At 55.5% G+C, this 17,462-nt stretch overlaps 1 protein-coding gene across 1 annotated transcript in view; it reads right to left on the bottom strand.

The window, feature by feature from the left end:
* Positions 1-664: 664 nt before the first annotated feature.
* NPLOC4 (NPL4 homolog, ubiquitin recognition factor) overlaps positions 665-17,462 on the bottom strand; it is a 30,310-nt gene continuing 13,512 nt past the window's right edge. Inside the window, exons 10-17 of the mRNA XM_074607146.1 lie at positions 17,013-17,084; positions 16,154-16,280; positions 13,972-14,132; positions 6,781-6,852; positions 4,875-4,970; positions 3,710-3,826; positions 2,621-2,723; positions 665-2,321 (exon numbers count right to left, since the gene is read on the bottom strand). Coding sequence (XP_074463247.1) covers positions 2,164-2,321; positions 2,621-2,723; positions 3,710-3,826; positions 4,875-4,970; positions 6,781-6,852; positions 13,972-14,132; positions 16,154-16,280; positions 17,013-17,084 — 906 coding nt within the window. The 3' untranslated portion in view covers positions 665-2,163. The remainder of the gene's footprint in view (positions 2,322-2,620; positions 2,724-3,709; positions 3,827-4,874; positions 4,971-6,780; positions 6,853-13,971; positions 14,133-16,153; positions 16,281-17,012; positions 17,085-17,462) is intronic.

Below are 17,462 nucleotides of genomic sequence, written 5' to 3' on the forward strand. Positions count from 1 at the left end.
CACCCCTCTGCCCCCACACCCGGGGGCTGCTGCCCGCTGTTGGGCCCCGGCCCTGCCTGTGCCGAGCAGCGGCAGCCCCGTTGCGGGGGGGGGGGGGTGTCCCCGAGTGGCAGGGGGGAGAGGTTACCATCTGTGCCATCATCCCGCGCCGCCGACTGCCGCTTCAGCGCGGTGACGCAGCCCAGAGCCGCGAGGAACAGGACAGGGAGAAGCCGCGACATGGCGCTGCTGGGCGAGAGCGCGGTGAGAAGGGTCCTCTCCAGCTCCTGGACGGGGCTCCATGTCCCCAACACCCCGGGACAGGGACCCCAAGGCCAGGTGGCTGCAGGGCGTCGTGTCCCCGAGGGCCAGGCACATGGCACCTGGAGCCGTTTCTGCCTCCTACCTGCACTGGGGTCCCGGCCGGGTGGAGGAGGCAGCCGCTCGCCGGGCTCAGCTCCCCCGGCTCTGGCTCCGCGCGGCTCCTGCCTTCCCTTTTCAACGCACTGCTCTGGCGCAGGGCCCGGCTACACGCCGCTCTGATTGCAAACAGACCGCCCGGCCGCCGCAGAGCCACGGCCAGGGCAGCCGAGTACCCGGGGATGGGGCGCAGCGTCTCCCCCCTCCTCAGGTGTCCCACGTGGGCACGGCGCGGGTAACGGAGTGCAGGAGGCACGGCGCTGGCTCTCGTTTCAGGTGCTTTTATTCAACGTTACTCGCAGACCCTGCGCCCGGGTCAGTCCAGTCCAGGCACCGCACACCGCTGCAACCCCAAACACCAACAAACCGAGGGGAAAAAGCAAACCGCAGCCCACAAGCCCTGCGGCAGGGCTGGGCGACCGCTCCGCTAACACCGGCGGGACGAAGCCTTTGGCAGAGCCCGGGCAGGGGACGCTGTGGGGCACGGGGGTCCCTGCCACGCTGCCCACCCCGTGATGCACACAGAGGGTCCCTGCCATGCTGCCTGGCTGGAGACGGCGGGGACAACGCTGTCCTGGCACACAAGGGGACCTCACGCCGTCCCTCCTACAAGGGGGCCATGGGGCAGTGCTGGAAACTATGCCCCACAGATTTAACTAAGGCCCGAACCCGCAGTGCCAGGGCAGGGCGTCTCTGGGACAGGGCAGGGGGTCAGAGGCCCTGCAAGACAAGGGCTGAGCCCCCAGGGCACCGCAAGCATGGGCCTGCCCCCTCCCTGGGAGCCTGGTGCAGGGCAGCTCCCCCGGCGGGGTCTAACACGGGGAGAGAGCAGCAAGAGCACAGCCCGACCCCCTCCTCCGGCCCTGCACCGGGGAAGGATGCGCACAGAAGGGATGGGGGCACAGGGTGTGTGCCAAACCGCTCTCTGCGGGGTGACACGGCACACGGAGGGGGGACACACCGCTCCTGCAGCCCCCCGCGGAGCGCCCGGCCAGCAGCCCAGTGTGCACGGCCGGGTGCCGAAGTGTCTCTGCCGCAGGAGCGGGTGCGAGCGCGGCTCGGCGCCGTGTGCGCTGCAGGAGCGGTGCCAAGCCCAGTGCTGGCACATGCCCACCCCTTGCCCGCTGCCAAGGGGGGGCCGGTCCTGCTCCGGGAGCGGTGCCAGCGTGCGGGGCCCAGCCTGGCAGAGCTGCCGTCTGGCCCAGCGCCGTTAACAGTCGTCTGCTCGCCCTGCCCGGGCCGTTTAGCGCAAAAGCTGTCGGCACCCGGGCACCCAAGGCTGGCGGCAGCGACCCACAGGGGCAGGGAAAAGGGAGCAAAGCTGCGGGCAGGGAGATGCCAAAGCCTCCCCCTCACCTCCCCTATGCCGGGAGGCTGCTTGGGGCAGGCAAGCAGGCAAGGAGGGAGGGAGCCTGGCTGGCCACAACCCCACCGAGTCCCCAGTGCTCGCCCAGGACAGCAGCTGGGGGTGGCGGGGGAACAGCCCGACCCTGCTGGGCAAAGGCTGAGGTTAAGCGTTGGTTTCCCGGGCCAGGGGCCAGCGTCAAGATAAAGCCAGGGCACCCGGCTCCTGCTGTGACTACGGGGCTGCCCCTGAAAGGGCACGAGGAGTAACCGGGGACGGCTGGAGCCACCCCCTGCTCGGCTCCACACCCCAGGGGGGCTGATGGGGGGAAGCAGAAGGGAGGATGGGGAAGGGACAAGCACCACTCCTGCTGCTCGAGAGTTTGCTCTGTATTGGAGTCTGCCGCTGCGCCGGTGTGACTAGGTCCGGGGCAGGCTGCACATCTCGCAGTGGTCCGTGCCCGGCTGGTTCATGAAGGTGCAGTGCTGGCAGGCCCACATGGCCGCCGACACGGCGTGCGTCGAGCCGCCCATGGCACCGTACTCCTGTAGTCCTGAGATCTGGACACCGACTGTGCCTGCGAGAGAAAGAGGCTGGTCAGAGCAGGGGGAGAGCGCGGGGAACAGGCGGGTCCTAAACCCTGAGCGAGTTTCCCATCCCAACCCAGGCAGGAGGGGCCCTGCCAAGATGCTGCCCTCACCCCCGAGGCCGGGACCCTGCAGGTCCCACAGTGCAGCCCCCCAGCACAGCTTTCCTCCCACCCAAGCCTCTGGCAGCCTCCGCGGTGGCTTGAGAGCAGCGCCACAGCCGATGGCCGGCTTGGCCCAGCCCTGGGACAAGGGACCCCCTCCCTCCCAGAGGGACCCCCTTTCTTACTGCAGAGCTGCTCAATGGTGGCCCACTGCTCCGATTTCTTCCAGGTCTGTGCAAGCTCCTCATTCTTGGTCCTCACAGCTTCCAGCAACAAGCTGATGCTGTCCTGGAAGAGGACACAGAGAACTCAGCGCTGGACACTGCTCCGGCGCCCAGGCTGGAGCTGTGACTGTGGAAGTGCCTCCCTGCCCTCCTCCACCAGCCACCGCAAAGCAGAGCCGCGACTCTGAGCTGCCCCAGTGATGTTCACGGGCAGGGAGCAAGATGTGGTTTATCCCTTCTGTTCCCCCCAGCATTCAGATATACCCCAACAACTCAAATGCTTCCCTTTCCTCTGCATGGAGGAGGTGATCAGCCAACTGCTGTGCTGCCCCGTGCGGGAGAGCGTGCCGGGGCTGCGGGCCGAGCCTAGCTCCCGGGGGTGCAATCCCACCGTGCCGGAGCCCAGCCCTGTCCCTGCAGGCAGCCCCCGGCCCGATCTCCAGCTGCCCAGTGTCAGCCCTGCCGTATTTTGGGACACGCAGTCCTCGGCACCCTCGAAGCCTCTGGCAAACACATGGCCCATTTCGCTGGCGTCCTGCTTACAGCGGGAAGGGTCCGGCGGCACAGATGTGAACCAGGGGCCTGGGCAGCCGCCAACCCCCGGTGCCTGGCCAAGAGAGGCAGAGCTGCGCAGCCAGGAAGTCGTTGGCCTCACCGAGATTTGGGGGCTGTGATCTCGTTATCGTTACGACAGGAATTTCTGATTCTGAGATATTTTTAAAAATGTTTCCAAGCTCTCAGAGCTGCAGCCAAGTTGGCTCTGCCCGGTCTGCGACCGGGCTAACAACCACCGCCCCCTCACTGCTCCGAGCAGCACGTTGGGAGCTCTTGGGCTACTCGGAGGCTTTGGTTTCACTGTTTAAACCTTCTACCAACATCTCAGCCGGGAAGAAGCAGCGTTGGGCCAGCTGCACGGCCTGCCCGGCACAGCCACGTGCCCGGGGGTGGCAGGCTGGGTCCATCACCTCCACCGTGTTAAGTGACGCCCTGGGAGGAGCCCTGAGGACAGTGACGCTGACACGACCCTTTCCTTTCCTCCTCACTACGTACCCGCAGAGGCATGACTTCGTTTGTGACCAGGAAGAGGAGCAGATGGAAATCGGAAATGATGTCTAGGAAAACGGAGGAAGTATTTTGGGACAAGTACGTAGCCAAGCTGTGGAAGTCCTACAGAGGGGAAAAAAAAATAAAGAGAAGTCACTTCCCCTCACGGGGTAACTTAATTTTCCTATTCAGGTTCACTAACAGACAGTGTAACATTCCTGTCTCTTTGCGCATCGGCTGCAACGTGCAAACCCTCCCAAAATCAGATCCCAGGCTGGCTGCCCGAGTTGCAGCTAACAGCTTCCAGAGGAAAGGATCTGTGGGCCCACAGTAGCTCCCCTGTCTGAGCCCCTAAACATACAGAGCTGACCCCAGACCCGGGAGATGCTGAGCAGAGGCCAGTCAGCTCAGCTCAAAGCCCCATCCCTAAGGAAAAGGGGCAGATGAGGACAAAGCAGCCCCTTCTTCCCCAACTCCCGCTTTTTCTCTGCTCTTGAACCCAGGGCATCCTCAGAAGCGAGGACCAAAGCTGTCACCAAACAGCCGACCTCTCCTGCTCTGCGACAGAGCCACAATGGGCAGCGACCCTTCTCTGGTGATGACTTCTGGAGGAAGTTTTTGACATTCTTGGCGCAGTCTCCTTAGGGAGACAAGCTGTTGCTGCTTTAAAGCAACTCGAGCTTTCCGTGCACTGGCAACACCCAGCACGAGCCTCGAGCCATCCGGCAGCTGCCTCTGCTCAGCGCTGTGGGCCTCTCGCAGTAAAAGGTCTCTGCATTTTTAAAATCAGTCCAGGAAGAGAAGTCAGAGCTCTCCGAGTTGATGCAATGACCCTTGTCCTGCTCCCGTCCATGGGGAGAAGGGGGTCCCGTGCTGTCACTGTGGGGCTGGAGCCCCCGACCTCGTTGGCGCTGTCTGGGAGGCACCAGCCCTGACACAGACGAGGAGCCCCGGTCCCCTGCACCGAGCAGGCGGGGAGCGGGGTGTCCAGTGGCTGATCGGCATGCAGACGCTGCTCCGCACAGGAAGGGGTTTGGCAAGCGCTGGACTGAACCAGGAAGGGGTGATTTAAGGGCACAACTGCAGCCATCCCTTTGCAGATATTAGTAACTGACGGGGGACAGGCAACACATCTGTATTACACACAGCTTTGCTACAAATCGCTCCTTACCTGAGTTTCTCCCAGCACATCACGGTTCTCGATGGGGAATGGATTTTGAGAAATAGAAAAAGTGTAGACTGGATCCTTGGGGAAAGTTGTGGTAATCTAAAAATGCAAGAAACGATGATCAGAGCGGTGACAGCAGGAGGGGCAAGTGGGATACGGGAAGCGAGGCTCCCGATAGCCCGAGAGCAGCCACACGTTAGAGCTCCGCCAGGAAGACAGCAAGGCAATTACAGCGGGGATCTTCTGATGGCTTGTAACATTTAAAGCGGTATTCCAATCAGCACACCCCTTCGCTCCTGGCAAGTGTTTCTAATGAAGCCGGAGGAAGATATACTGAGCTCAGTCCTGATGAGCACGGCACGGTGCCATGGAGAGCATCCCTCTCTGGAAGGGGCACCGGGATGCAGCAGCTCCCAGCACAGCTCTGCCCCGTGCCACGGAGCTGCCGCTGGGGGAGGGTCATCCTGGGGGGGGTCACCTTAACACCAGGGGGTGACAGGGGAGAGCGCGGTCCCCGTGCCTGGCCATGGGGTAGCCAGGAGACTGCACTGCTGCATTCGGGGCTGGAACGGATGCCAAGAAAATACCTTTGCACCTCATTGAATAGAGTCACCCCATGCTCTGGGTGCGCTCCCCCTGCCTCCTCCCCGCACCCGGTGCCAAAGGGATGGGGAACGGGGCAACACAGCATCGCGCCCATGGTCCTGAGCTCACAAGCCGGTGTTTGGGCCAGCTTCTGACATTTAAACCAGCCCTGATTCTGGGGGCTTGAAAGCTTTGGTGTCAGTTACTGACCGCTGGGCCCTGTTGGCGAGGCCCTTTGTAAGCAGAGATGCAGAAATACCTGCCAGGACAGCACTAACTGGAATAATGCCTTTTTTTTTTTTTTTTTTGAGAGACAAAACGCAATGTTTCAGAAATGCCTTCCAGACTGTTCCTAAATGTATGTTCCATCAATCTGTTTTCCTCTTAATTACACCCCAGGTAGCCCAGAAACAGAGACATTTACTACTTGAGTAATAAATATGCTCCAGCGCTGCCGACTGGCACGGGGCGTCCGAGGGCCCCACACAATGGGCCCCGTTGTTCCAGACACAACATTCCTCTGTGCGTGTCACACGTCCCAGCATCAGCCCGAGTGCTGCTCTGATAAGCGACAGACACAGTAAATGGGGAAGAAGGACGAGCCAGGGGAAGCCTCCCGGCTGCCAGCCTCCCTGCGCCCGCGGGACGCTGCCCGTGCCAGGGGCAGCTGCACCAGCCCAGTTGCTCCGGGATGGATTTAATCGTTATTGGCACCAACTCTAACTCCGGCAATATCATCTGTCATCCGAATTATTTGCTTTCCTGCCTTCCACACCGTAATAGTTTCCTTCCAAGCCAAAGGGCAGAGCCGTGCCCCGGTGCCTGGCAGCGCTTGTTCCCAGGCAGGCGGCAGCCCTGCTCCAGCCAAGCCATGCCGCAGCCCGAGCTCCCTCCCCCAGGAAAAGGCATTTCTGTACAACCAACCTGGGCTGCTGAGTCACTAAAAGGAGCTGGATTCTTAATTGCTGCTACGAGACAGACAACCGGAGCTCCCTAATTAGCTCCCCGTGAGGTAGTGCCCAGCACACGGATCCGTGGGGCTGGCTGCTTCCCCTGCTGCGTGGCCACGTGCCAGTTGGGAGCCGTGATAAGACACAGGCAGTGCTTTCCCAGTGCGTTCCCTGGCACCACACGGATCCCAAGGAGCACTGCAGCTACCCCAGAGCACCCCAACCTCTGCGCTAGAAATGCCTGGCAGCAGAGGGAAAAGGAGAAGGAAAGAAAATCTGCCCTTTGAATCACCTCCAGTGGGAATTTCAGAGGTGAGTTAAGAACCTCACTCCGCCCTGACCACCTCCTGCGGACAAGTGCAAGGAATACTTACATCTATGATTAGGTACTCAACCGGGAGCGGGCGAGCCAGCTGTGTGATCTCGTTGCCAAACTTGTCAATGTCCTGAAAGAAGAAGAGTGTTGTTATTCCTCAGTGTGGAAGCAGTGTGAAGCCTAAGGGATCCTGCCCTGGAGACACCCACGCAAGGAGCCCGGGGATCCTCGGCTCTGGCAGATCGCTAAGGGCGTAGAAAAGAACCTGCTGGTACGTGGCTGGGTGCTGCCAAGCTGCCCGATTCCCTGCAGCTCCTCGGGGCTAGAGGAGCCTGACTCCATATGCCAGGGCCTCTGTTTCCTCGTGGTCACAAACCACCTTGGTCTTGTTTGCCTCAGTCATCACCACCGGAGCTGCCCGGCGTTATCTAAGCAGCGTAAATGCCATTTAAGGAGCAGTTCTGTCTTAAATAGGGAGGGACAGTGCCACATCTGCTTCCTCAGCCAAGGCAAACCTGACTTTCTGCAAAACCGGCCACAAGTCTCTCATCTAGCTCTCGCTTGGGAATTGGAAATCCAGGCACTTTCTCATAGACAGACCTGAAGAGCCAGCATATCACAACGCGTAAACTTGTTTTGCTTTGCCAGACGAATTGAACATAAAGTTTAATTATGGAGAAAAACGGCCAGCATATGTTCATTAATCATAAAATGACAATTAGACGTGATTTATGTCAAACATACCGAGTTCAAACACAGCTTCAGAAATAAATTCATGAGAACTGACACTTTTCATTAAAGATTCTGTAAGAGGGGGTTGTATTTTCTACCTAAATCATCACTTAACATGTTATAAATCATTCATTGAGCCCCATATAAATCATACGCCCATAATTTCCAATCAGGGACCTTACATTAAAGTTTACGTTTACTGAGCTCTCAGAAGTCCCAGTGGCTGGAGGCAGACCCAGAGCTGCTGTGTGGAACTGTCACCCTGACACCTCGGTGGTTTGGGGGAGCTCGGGGAGCGGCCGTGACCCTCGCGGGGTGGTGGGCGGCATTCCCGGGGCCGAGCCAGAGGGCACCGTGCATCGGGATGAGCTGCCCGCGGCTGACACCCTCCTCTCCCGAGCCCTGTTTTCTCCCCGCGGTACGCCACTCCCCCGCTATCAGCATTTCTCGGCTACGCTAGTATTTACACAGCGCAAATATGCGGCGTGGCAGCCAGCAGCCCGCTCTCACGCTCCGCTCGCCCGGTACACCCAGACGGCCATGGCCCGAGCAGGCTGCGGCACGCTGCTCCCCTCCGGGCACAGCCCCCCTTCCCCGGCCCCCTCCCCAAGCATCCTCCGTCCCCAGCAACCCTTCCCTTTGTATTAAAAAAAAAAAAAAAAAAAAAAAAAAAAAAAATCTACCTTCCAGTCTTTGAAGCTCTTTTTAAAAGCAATTCCGATAAGGATCTTTTCTCCTTGAACATGACAGGTTGTTGGCCCTGTGGTTATTTCAGCAACAAGCCTGGTGGCTCGTGGCCTCAGATCTCTCTGGCTCTGACAGGAGCAGGAGGAGACGCGGAGCCTTTTCAGGGAGATCACAGGACCTGAAAGCTAAACCTACTTCTAGATCTCGGTGATACCGCAAGAGTCAGGAATCAAATCCAATCAGACCGAATCAGCTTCCCAAACACAATCCTGCCCCTGCAAGAACGAACCTGCAACAACTCACACATAATTAGCCCATCTGGAATTCATTTTCAAATCTAATTAAGTTCTAATATGCAGAAACATTTTTCCAGCACCTGTTCGCTTTAATCTCCGCCTCTGGGGATTTCCATGCTAAATGCCTTCTTTTTAATGTCACGCTGCTGAGGCCTTCAAGACATGCACCAGACTGTTACTACCAAACTGGCACCTCGGTCCCCGTGAGTCGAGGACACGTCCCGACCCTGCCCCTCCTCAAAGAGAAAAGCCCCCCCTCCAACGCTGGCACTTTTCTCCAACCCCAATGTACCATTTTATTAGGCAATTACGTTTTAAAGGCCTTAACAAACGTCAAGCTGGGAGAAAGACATCTTCATCCTGAACTTGGCAGTGGCTGAGACCCCAGCGGCGCCTCTCGGCACGTTATTGCTGCAGCCCCGGAGCCCGAGACCCCCGAAGCCAGAACACAGCGGCGACCGATCCTGAGGCGGGGCCAGGAAGGGGTTAAATGAAGGCTCAAGTAAGTATTTGGCTTCTGGACAAACATCAAGCACCGAGGCCTGGAGGATTTGGACAATGAATCATCCCCAAGACAAACTGGAGATTGCATCAGGCGCTGCGATTAGAGCCTTCCAGACCCCTGTTCGGAGGCAGAGGCTGCAAACGGAGGAGGTCAAGCAGGGAAAAGGATGGCTGCGCCTGCAGGGAGCGTGTTGCGCACCTCTGCGGTGCTGCAGGAGGGGAAAGGCTTCTGGGTGGCTTCAGGATTTCCTACCGAGGACGAGGGGGAGCAGCCCAGACGGCTGCCAGCCAGGAGGGGGGCTCTGGCTTCATGTCCCAGGGCTGGACAGCCATCAGCATCCCCTGGCCGCCAGCCTTCCCCACGGGTTCACTCTCACCGTGAAGCTGAGCTGAGTCTGTCCTTTCTGTGTGTTAATAAAGCCTGGCCCTGCTCTTCCCTCTGCTGACCTCCAAGAGCTTTGCCAGGCAGTCCTGCCCCTCGCACAGAGCGAGCAGCTGACGCACAGAAATGAAGCGACTTTTCTAAGAGCAAGCGATAGGTCAGTGAGAGTTGAAACCCTTCTCAGGAGACTCCTCGTGAGCTAATCAAGCATCCTCCTCCCCAGAGCAGCTGGGACATTTAAGGCTAAGAAGGCTTTTCCAGTCCAACGCGAAGCCTTGGTCGGAGGCCAGGCAGGGGAAGTCCTTCGCGGCTGGTGCAAACTCCCCGCAGCAGCCTCCCCGCAGCCTGCCCATCGTGTTTTCCCCGGGAAGAGGATTTCAGAGTGAACGGGTGGAAGCAACACGTGCCACACCGGGGACAGCCTGGCTCAGAGGTCCCCTTCGGTCGGAATCAAACCAGTGTCTCGGCTCAGGGCTCCCCCAGGGCCAGATGGGACCACACTCAGCAGACGACAAGCCAAGGCCCAGGCACCGTCCCAGCTGCTGTAAATGCACAAAGGACGCACAAGAATCTACGGGGGCAAAGGGCTCTTTCACAACACCGGTGCCATGGCGAAGGGCTTTCATCTTACACCATCCCACAGAAACTCGGGGGAATATTAAGGCAGCTGTAAAATGCGATTCATTGCACGGATGATATCTTCATGTTTGCGCTGAGCCGAGGCAAATACCTGCGATAAGAGACAAAGCCAGCCAGTCCCCACATCCAATTATTCAAGTGTTTCAAAGGGTCTGTGAAACACAAGCCATCTCTTTCCCCTGTTCGGTGGGAGGTTGAGATGCCCGTGAAGCCAAGCGTGGAGCGGAGCAGGTGGGTGTGCGGGGAGCAGGGAGGCAACGCTGCAGCACTGGGCTCGGCAGACCGACCGCTGGGAGCAGGCGGGCAGGGGGGACAAGGGGGGCAGGAGCCATCCCGGGAGGCATCGCAGCCGTCTGGGGCACCGAGCACCACCTGCAAACAACTTCAGCTCTGAAGAATCAACCCACAGTTTGGAAGGCACACTCTCGGTAAAAATCAAAATCAATACGGTTATTTTCTAGAACCAGATGGATAAAGGAGGCGGCTGCTCGAGGGCAGAAGACAGGGAATGGAAAACACCCATAGGTAACACCCAGCTGGGCACCCCCTCACCCAGCTGAGAAACAGGGTGAAGCGGCCATTGCAACACTGTCGTCTTTACTCACAAAGAGAGCGGTTAACCTGGGCTTGTCCGCCTGAATCTTGACAAGAGCGACTCCTTCGTGAGTTTCGTTGCACTGAACTCGCCAAGAAGCGTGTGCCAGTTGTGCAACATTCAAATTGGAAACAGCGCTGCACTGCGAGGCTCCGCAGACAACTCGGGAGGTGAAGGGGGATGTTTTCTTCTTTCTGGCTAGTCTTACCTGGAGAGGCATCTCAGAGCAAAGAAACTTGTACTCATGGTCCCCAAAGCCCTCGACTTTCACGCTAGAGCAGAACTCCAACCGCCACAAGCCAGGAAAGCAACGGCCGCATGTAGAAAGCACACACTGCCAAGTCCACTGGGGTGGTTCCTCTAAGCCGCGGGGCTAGTGGCCAACATAAAGAGAATGGTAAAGAAATACAGAAATCACAAGGCTAGAGCGCTCAGGAAAAACGCCTCGCCTCTTGAGGCCGGACAACGCTGGTGCCATCAGTTTTCCCATCTCCATGGAAGAAAAGCCCATCTCTGCTAACGCACCACCGAGGTGAGTCACGTTCAGGCAGGACCGGCTGCAGCCCCAGGGGACGCAGTAGCCCCTGCTCCCACTCCACAAACACCAAAACGTGGTGCAAACTGTGGAAAAATGGCTCGCTGACCAAAAAAAAGCCCGTTCCTCTCTTTCCAGGCACCTCGTCGCCTGTGCAGTGAAGTCCCCGAAGCTGCAGCTCCTCCGCCCGCAGCGCGGGTCCTCACACCCTTCCTGCGCCCGCGGCGTTACCCATCCAGCTGCACTGCTGAACAGTCATCGCTGGAAGAACACCACCTACTGCGAGCGGAGGTACGAGGCATCTTCTTCGAACACCCGCGACTGAAGCGCAGTTGTTGGTTACGCTTCACTGGAGACGCAAACAGCCGCACCTTTTCCTATTCGCAGAGCCGAAGGTGAATCTGCCGCCTTACCCTGCTGCAGACAGATACCGGAGTTCCAACAGATTTTGCCTTGCATCTGGATGCATGGTTGTTCTATAAATACATCCATACTACACAAACATTGGCCTTCTGGTTCTCCTCCAATTAGAATGAATTTGTATAGCTCCTTTCATCCTAAAGGGCTTTTCAAATGAATACTTGCATATTACATAGAAAAATATATACGGGCTTTTCTCTCTATCAGCCATAGCTTCTCAGTCCGAGACAAACTGTGGCAACTACTCAAAAGTGCAGCTTTCTGCCCAAAGCTAGCTCGGGGGGGGAATGGGGTGGGCAGCACAGAGGCGAACCCCCACGACAAGGACTGGGGAGAAAGTTGCTGGCTCCTGCAGTTTCGGCGGAGAAAGGGGGACCAGGAAGCAGCCGTCCTGTGCCGTGAGGCCGAGCGCTGGACTCCTGCTCCTCACGCTGCGTTTAACCAACGCTTTGACACCATTGCTGTCACCAACCCAGTAACTATGAGGTAGTGTCTCTGACCTCAAGCCTCGCACATTTAATGAGACCCTGAAGGTTTTCAGAGCCGGCAGTGACTAAGCTTTCCATTGATTTAAGAACATTCCAAAAAAACTAAGAGATCCTACAGCCAAACACGTTTAAGGCTGAAGGACAATCACACCCGCCAGAGCAGTCCTCAAGCCTTCCTTGAGCGCACCACGAAAAAGGCAATTACAGACAGAAGTTATAAAACATATGAAATAAGCTGCAGCCCGACCCAGTGAATCAGTGGTTGATGGAAATTTCCACAGAAGGCTGGAGCCATCAGTTAGCATTTTGTTTATCTCCCTGCTTCAGATTACGAAGGGGAGTGAAGACCTTATGGGAACACCCACCGGCTTCCTGCTACTCCGAACACCCAGGGTGGCCCACATGTGGGACACAGACCTACGGGACCTCCTGCAAGGCTGCACCCTGACTGTGGCACAGCACGGGCTCCTCTGGAGCAGGACTGCAGCACGCCAGGAGATGATCTCATCCTTCGCATTCAGGGCCAACCCTTGCACAATCGAGCTCCGCTGTATCTCCATCGGACCTGACTTATCAGCTCCTAGGAGCGAGCTGTCTGCGTGCTAAGGAAAAAAGCACGGATTCCGTCTACCTTTCCTCTCAAGCACTGAATTTAGCCAAGAGGTGCTCCTCGTGTTCAGGTGGTGTCAAGACACGGCGGCAGTTCAGCGTGAAGGGATGGAGGGGGAAGATGGAGTCCCACAGGCTGACTGACCCAGGCCAGCACGTCCCTATCTCAGGTTCAGGGCACACAAGAGCATTTTGACACAATTTTGACACTAGCGCACAATACGCTCGCTTCAGTCGTCCCAAACGAAGGTGGCTTGGCTTATCTTACGCTCCTTAACGGACAGCTTTAACAGAGGCGGCAGGAGCGCTGCTGGCTGAGCGGGCTGTGAATATCAGACACAGACAAGAATGAGATAACTAACTTGGGTGATGGATGGCTAATTAGTTGGCAAGCAGCACCATTAATTAATTCCTCTGTCCTTGCTCACGGGGCAACAATGTACGCACGTTTGAGAAGCAGTGCTATTAGCCTCCGCAGAGATCCTGTCCCCAAGTTTCTAACTCGGCCCTGCAGATACAGGGGGGCTGCAGATCTCCAGAAACAACTGTTGAGGGAATAACGACAGTCCATTCATCACTAACAACCCGAAACCTGCAGCAGACAGGGTACCAGCAGCGCTCTTGCAGGATACTTCAAGTAAGAGTATTTTGGATCCACTCTGGATGCATGTGTCCCCCGCTGCGCCTCAGGAAGAGTTTTTGGAGTTTCCTGTCTGACGCAAGAACGGAACCTGGGCACAGGCAGCACCCCCAGCACCGAAGAAAGCCAGGAGCCAGGTCCTGCCCTGGCTCAGAGAGCCTTCCACCTTCCTTTTCTTGCAGAGAAGCACGCAGAAGGCTGTCTCTCCTCTTGCTGCATGAACTACGCTATCTTTTGTTGCATCTGCTGCCCAGTTGGTGCCTGTGAAGTGTGTCACACACAAGCAAATCCCTGGCACCGCATAAGGAACCCGCCGCTTTCAGCGTGCCATTTGTGCGAGCACACATCGTATGGCCGTGGAGTGGAGGAGGCTGAACTCAGCTGGGGATTAAAATCAACAGAGAAGCATGGCAAATACTGCCAACAAATACAGAAGCGGAGGCGAATTCAGAGCACTCACTATGGGCTCTCGGTGGATCACTGCAGACCTCGTTTAGAAGCTGGATAGCCAATGGCTACCACTGCACTGGAAACCATAACAGCACATTTACGAGGGGGAAATGGAGCTTATGCAATTACTTTGCAGACATGTGGCGAACGGTTACTACTGAAAATAGTTCAGACCTCAAAGACATCCTTTCCTGAGCTGGCCATGCTGATTTCCAGACACGTGGCAGAGCCGTTTTTGCAGCTCCCCTCACCCACAGGCACGCAGCCCTTACCTTATAGAAGACATCAGGCACATACTGCTCGCTGCTGGACTCCTTGGCATAGCCCAGCTCCGGCGCATCTCGGCAGGGCAGCAAACACTCATCTCGAACCAGCGCCATGCACTGATTCGAGACCTGGTACCCCTCGAAGTGGACCTGGTTGTCGGGACCACCTGGAAGAGAAGAGGCCGGTTAAAAATCCCACAGGAAGGCGATTTGCACAGCGTAACCCAGAGAGGAACATCTCAAAGAGCAACATGAAACACGACGGTCTTGCTAAGGGCGAAGAATGGCGAGATGAAAGCGCTGGTGCTGCCGCATGGGAAGTACTTCTAGGCTAGAAACCCCTCTAAGCTCTACATTTATTTAGTAAAACACATTTTCACAGCTAGCCTAAAAGCACAGACCCCCGGAGCGACAGCATGAGCGTTCCACCAGGAGCTTAGAGGCGAAGCTGCCCTTTCGGCAGGCTCCTGATAGCATCACCCCCCGCTGCCCTGCGGGTATCTTCTCTCTTTCAGAACAAAACCCAGGCACACAGCTCCCGTCAGCCCGTTTCATTTCCAAGGAACCATGAGCTGAGGATTCAGGGTTGGTCCCAGTAATGTCAGGCACAAGAAGAAAAAGTGTTTTCTCAGCCCGTAATGGATGGCTCGGTGGAAATCTGACATGGAAAGTGGAAATTAAGACCCTGGCTCACTGATAGATCACATGCTTGGCGCTTTAATTTGGATAATGTAAGCAACATCAGGTCATATGTCATTAGAATACAACTGGAAAGAGAAGATACAGACAGATGGTAGGAAAACGTTACTATTTCCAAACCTAGGAATTCAGGAGGGGATAGGAATTAATCCATGCAGAGGATTTAAAGGCAAAGTTGATGCAAACTATCCAAATGTATTTATATGGCACAAAAGGAAGGAATCAAGTGTTTAAATAGAAACCTGATGGGCTGATTTAACAGAAGAGAATGAAATTATCTGGAACAGAAAAGAGGAAATATTCGTTTTCTCCTCTTTGATCTCTAACCTCAATCACTCACTGCTCCAGAACAAACACTCCTAGAAATTAAACATAGACCAAGACACGGGGAAGGCCTGAAAAAAGCTAGCCATCATTTTCTCCATAAAACACCTTGTTTGAAAAAAAATCGAAATAAAGGAAAAAAAAAAAAGAGTGAGCGAGATACACATCTATCTTTAATGAAAGATGGATGCGTTTAGCAGTCTGGAATGTACGGGCAGCTGTCTGATTGCACGGGCCTGTTAACTGAAAGAGAGCATTTTCGCTGAAAAAAAAGCTCCGGGAACATTTACAAAACCTGGGCTCAGAGGAGGCAATATAATATCACACTTTCAGTTTTCACATTGGATGCTATTTGGAAGTCATGCGTTTTGTTTTTTGGGTTTTTTTTTTTTTTTTTTTTTCATTGTATTAAATAGACCCAGAACCCAGCGTATCTGCTCCAGGGAAATTTTAAATGAATGCATGTGTCATCCCACGGAGAGCAGCAGACTGAACTTCTAACACTACAACTCTCCCAGCACGTGCCAACATCTCCCCTCGCAGCCCGGGCAGCGCAGACCATTCCACAGCGCCTCAGAAACTCCCTGCAAAAACGGCTAAAATCAGAGGTGACAAAGCAAAGCATTTTGCAGCCTTCTCTGTTTAATTCAGGCAAACAAACAAACAAAAAAACCCCGTTTCCATGCACGGAAGAGCACAGCATCCTACGTAAGGGTTTCCCTGACAGCGACACAAGGGAGATAAAGGTCCCTCCTTTACACTGAACCAGCCAGAGTAACTCTCAGGATCCGGATTGCCGTGGTTCTGCACTGCCGCTTTCAGGCAACAGAATTTGGAGCGTAAAGATGCGAAACAGAACAGTGAGCAACAGTTCTTCCCCTGGCTGCAGGCAAAAAATGCTTTCTGGATCTGAGAGGTGGAGGCTCCAGGTCTGAGCCTCAATTAAGTTTCCTGCAGGGGACAGGGTAAATAATTGCAGAGAAGATAACACAAAGAATGAAAAAGAATTTTACTTGATAGAGCAAAGCAAAACCCTCGTTAAATAGGACAGATGGGGACCAGGACGTCTGACTTCTGGCAGAGCTGCATATTCTTCTTCTTCTATTAACAAGAGATAATTCATGTGTAACCAAGAGAGCTGGGGCAAGCCGAGGCCAGTTTATACCTGTAGCCACAACTGTGACAAACTTGGATCCAAAATGACCATCTGGAGAAAGGCGACAGATGTTGGGCTGCTGGTTCTGAAAGTTTCCAGCTGTGATGCACTCTTCTGCACTTAGATAATACGTGTCCTGAGGGAAGAGCAGAAATGTCAATAAAAAGGACAATGTGATGTAGCCTAGACCTATTTCCTTGGTCTGCAGCCAAAGAAAACTACCAACACCCCAGTAAAACATGCTTTCGTAGAACGTTGCTGCAGAGACTGGGAAAAGAATGTGACATGTCAGCTCTCCAGCCCCGAGCCTTGCTCTCGCCACAAGGACGGTCCCACTTCTAGTCCCACCCACCTTTACACACCTTTTTTTTTTTTTTTAAAAAAAAAAAAAAACAACCCAGGGTTTCATTTTCCAAATAGGGATATCACTGATTTTAGAATTACAGGAAGCGGAGAAGGTCAGAGTCTGAGCCACGTATACCTCACCAAGCCCAGCCCACAGGAACATCCTCTGGCTGAGTCACTTTTGCTCCCTGAGCCCGCACCTCACCCCACCCCACTCCCTCCACTCCACTGAATTCCCTGAAACCACGAGCGGCGTTTTCTGAAAGCAGAGTGGGCGAAGGACCGCGGGCAGCTCTGCGTGCTACCCAAACGGCTTCAAACCCCGAAGAGTGCTCTTGGAGCTCAAGCTCCTTTTCCTGCAGAAGCTTCTGAAAACCCACATTTCACAAGAATTCCAGTCCCGGCGTCACCTCCAGCCCTGCGCTGCCCTGGCTCCGGACTCAGCTTGGCACAGCCAGCCTTTATGCGGTTACACAAACCCCCAGCGCCAGCAGCTGGAATTAGACGCACACTTGAATCTCACCTTGTTTCTGCTGTATCGAACAGTCCCTTTCCGTGTGTCTTCAGAGACCAGATCAGTAAATATCCAGCCAACCTATAAAGAAGTGTTATGGAGAGAGTTGCTTTAAGAAAAAAAGGAAAAAAAAAAAAAAAAAACAAACCACCAAAACCAAACCAGAAGAGAGCTTATACATTTCTCCTAGCAGGACAAGATGTTCTTGGCTGCTCGCACGGCCCTGCTGTATGCTGCCTGAAGGAAATGGCTCTCCCAGCTGTGCCGGGCTCATTTGAATCCGATTTCCAGGAGCAGCATGCCAGCTGGCCGGCCGGGGGCACCTGCAGCTTTATGTTTCACTATGGAATATTTTTTCATGGAAAGATCTGGAGGCTGCAAGAGGCCTCTCAGCCGCTACCTCCTCCCACCCACAGCAAAAAGCATTTCCTATTGAGCGTGGAGAGCAGAGCAGCAGCG

This window comes from Larus michahellis, chromosome 14, assembly GCF_964199755.1.
Source record: "Larus michahellis chromosome 14, bLarMic1.1, whole genome shotgun sequence".
In the NCBI taxonomy this organism is placed as follows: Eukaryota; Metazoa; Chordata; class Aves; order Charadriiformes; family Laridae; genus Larus; species Larus michahellis.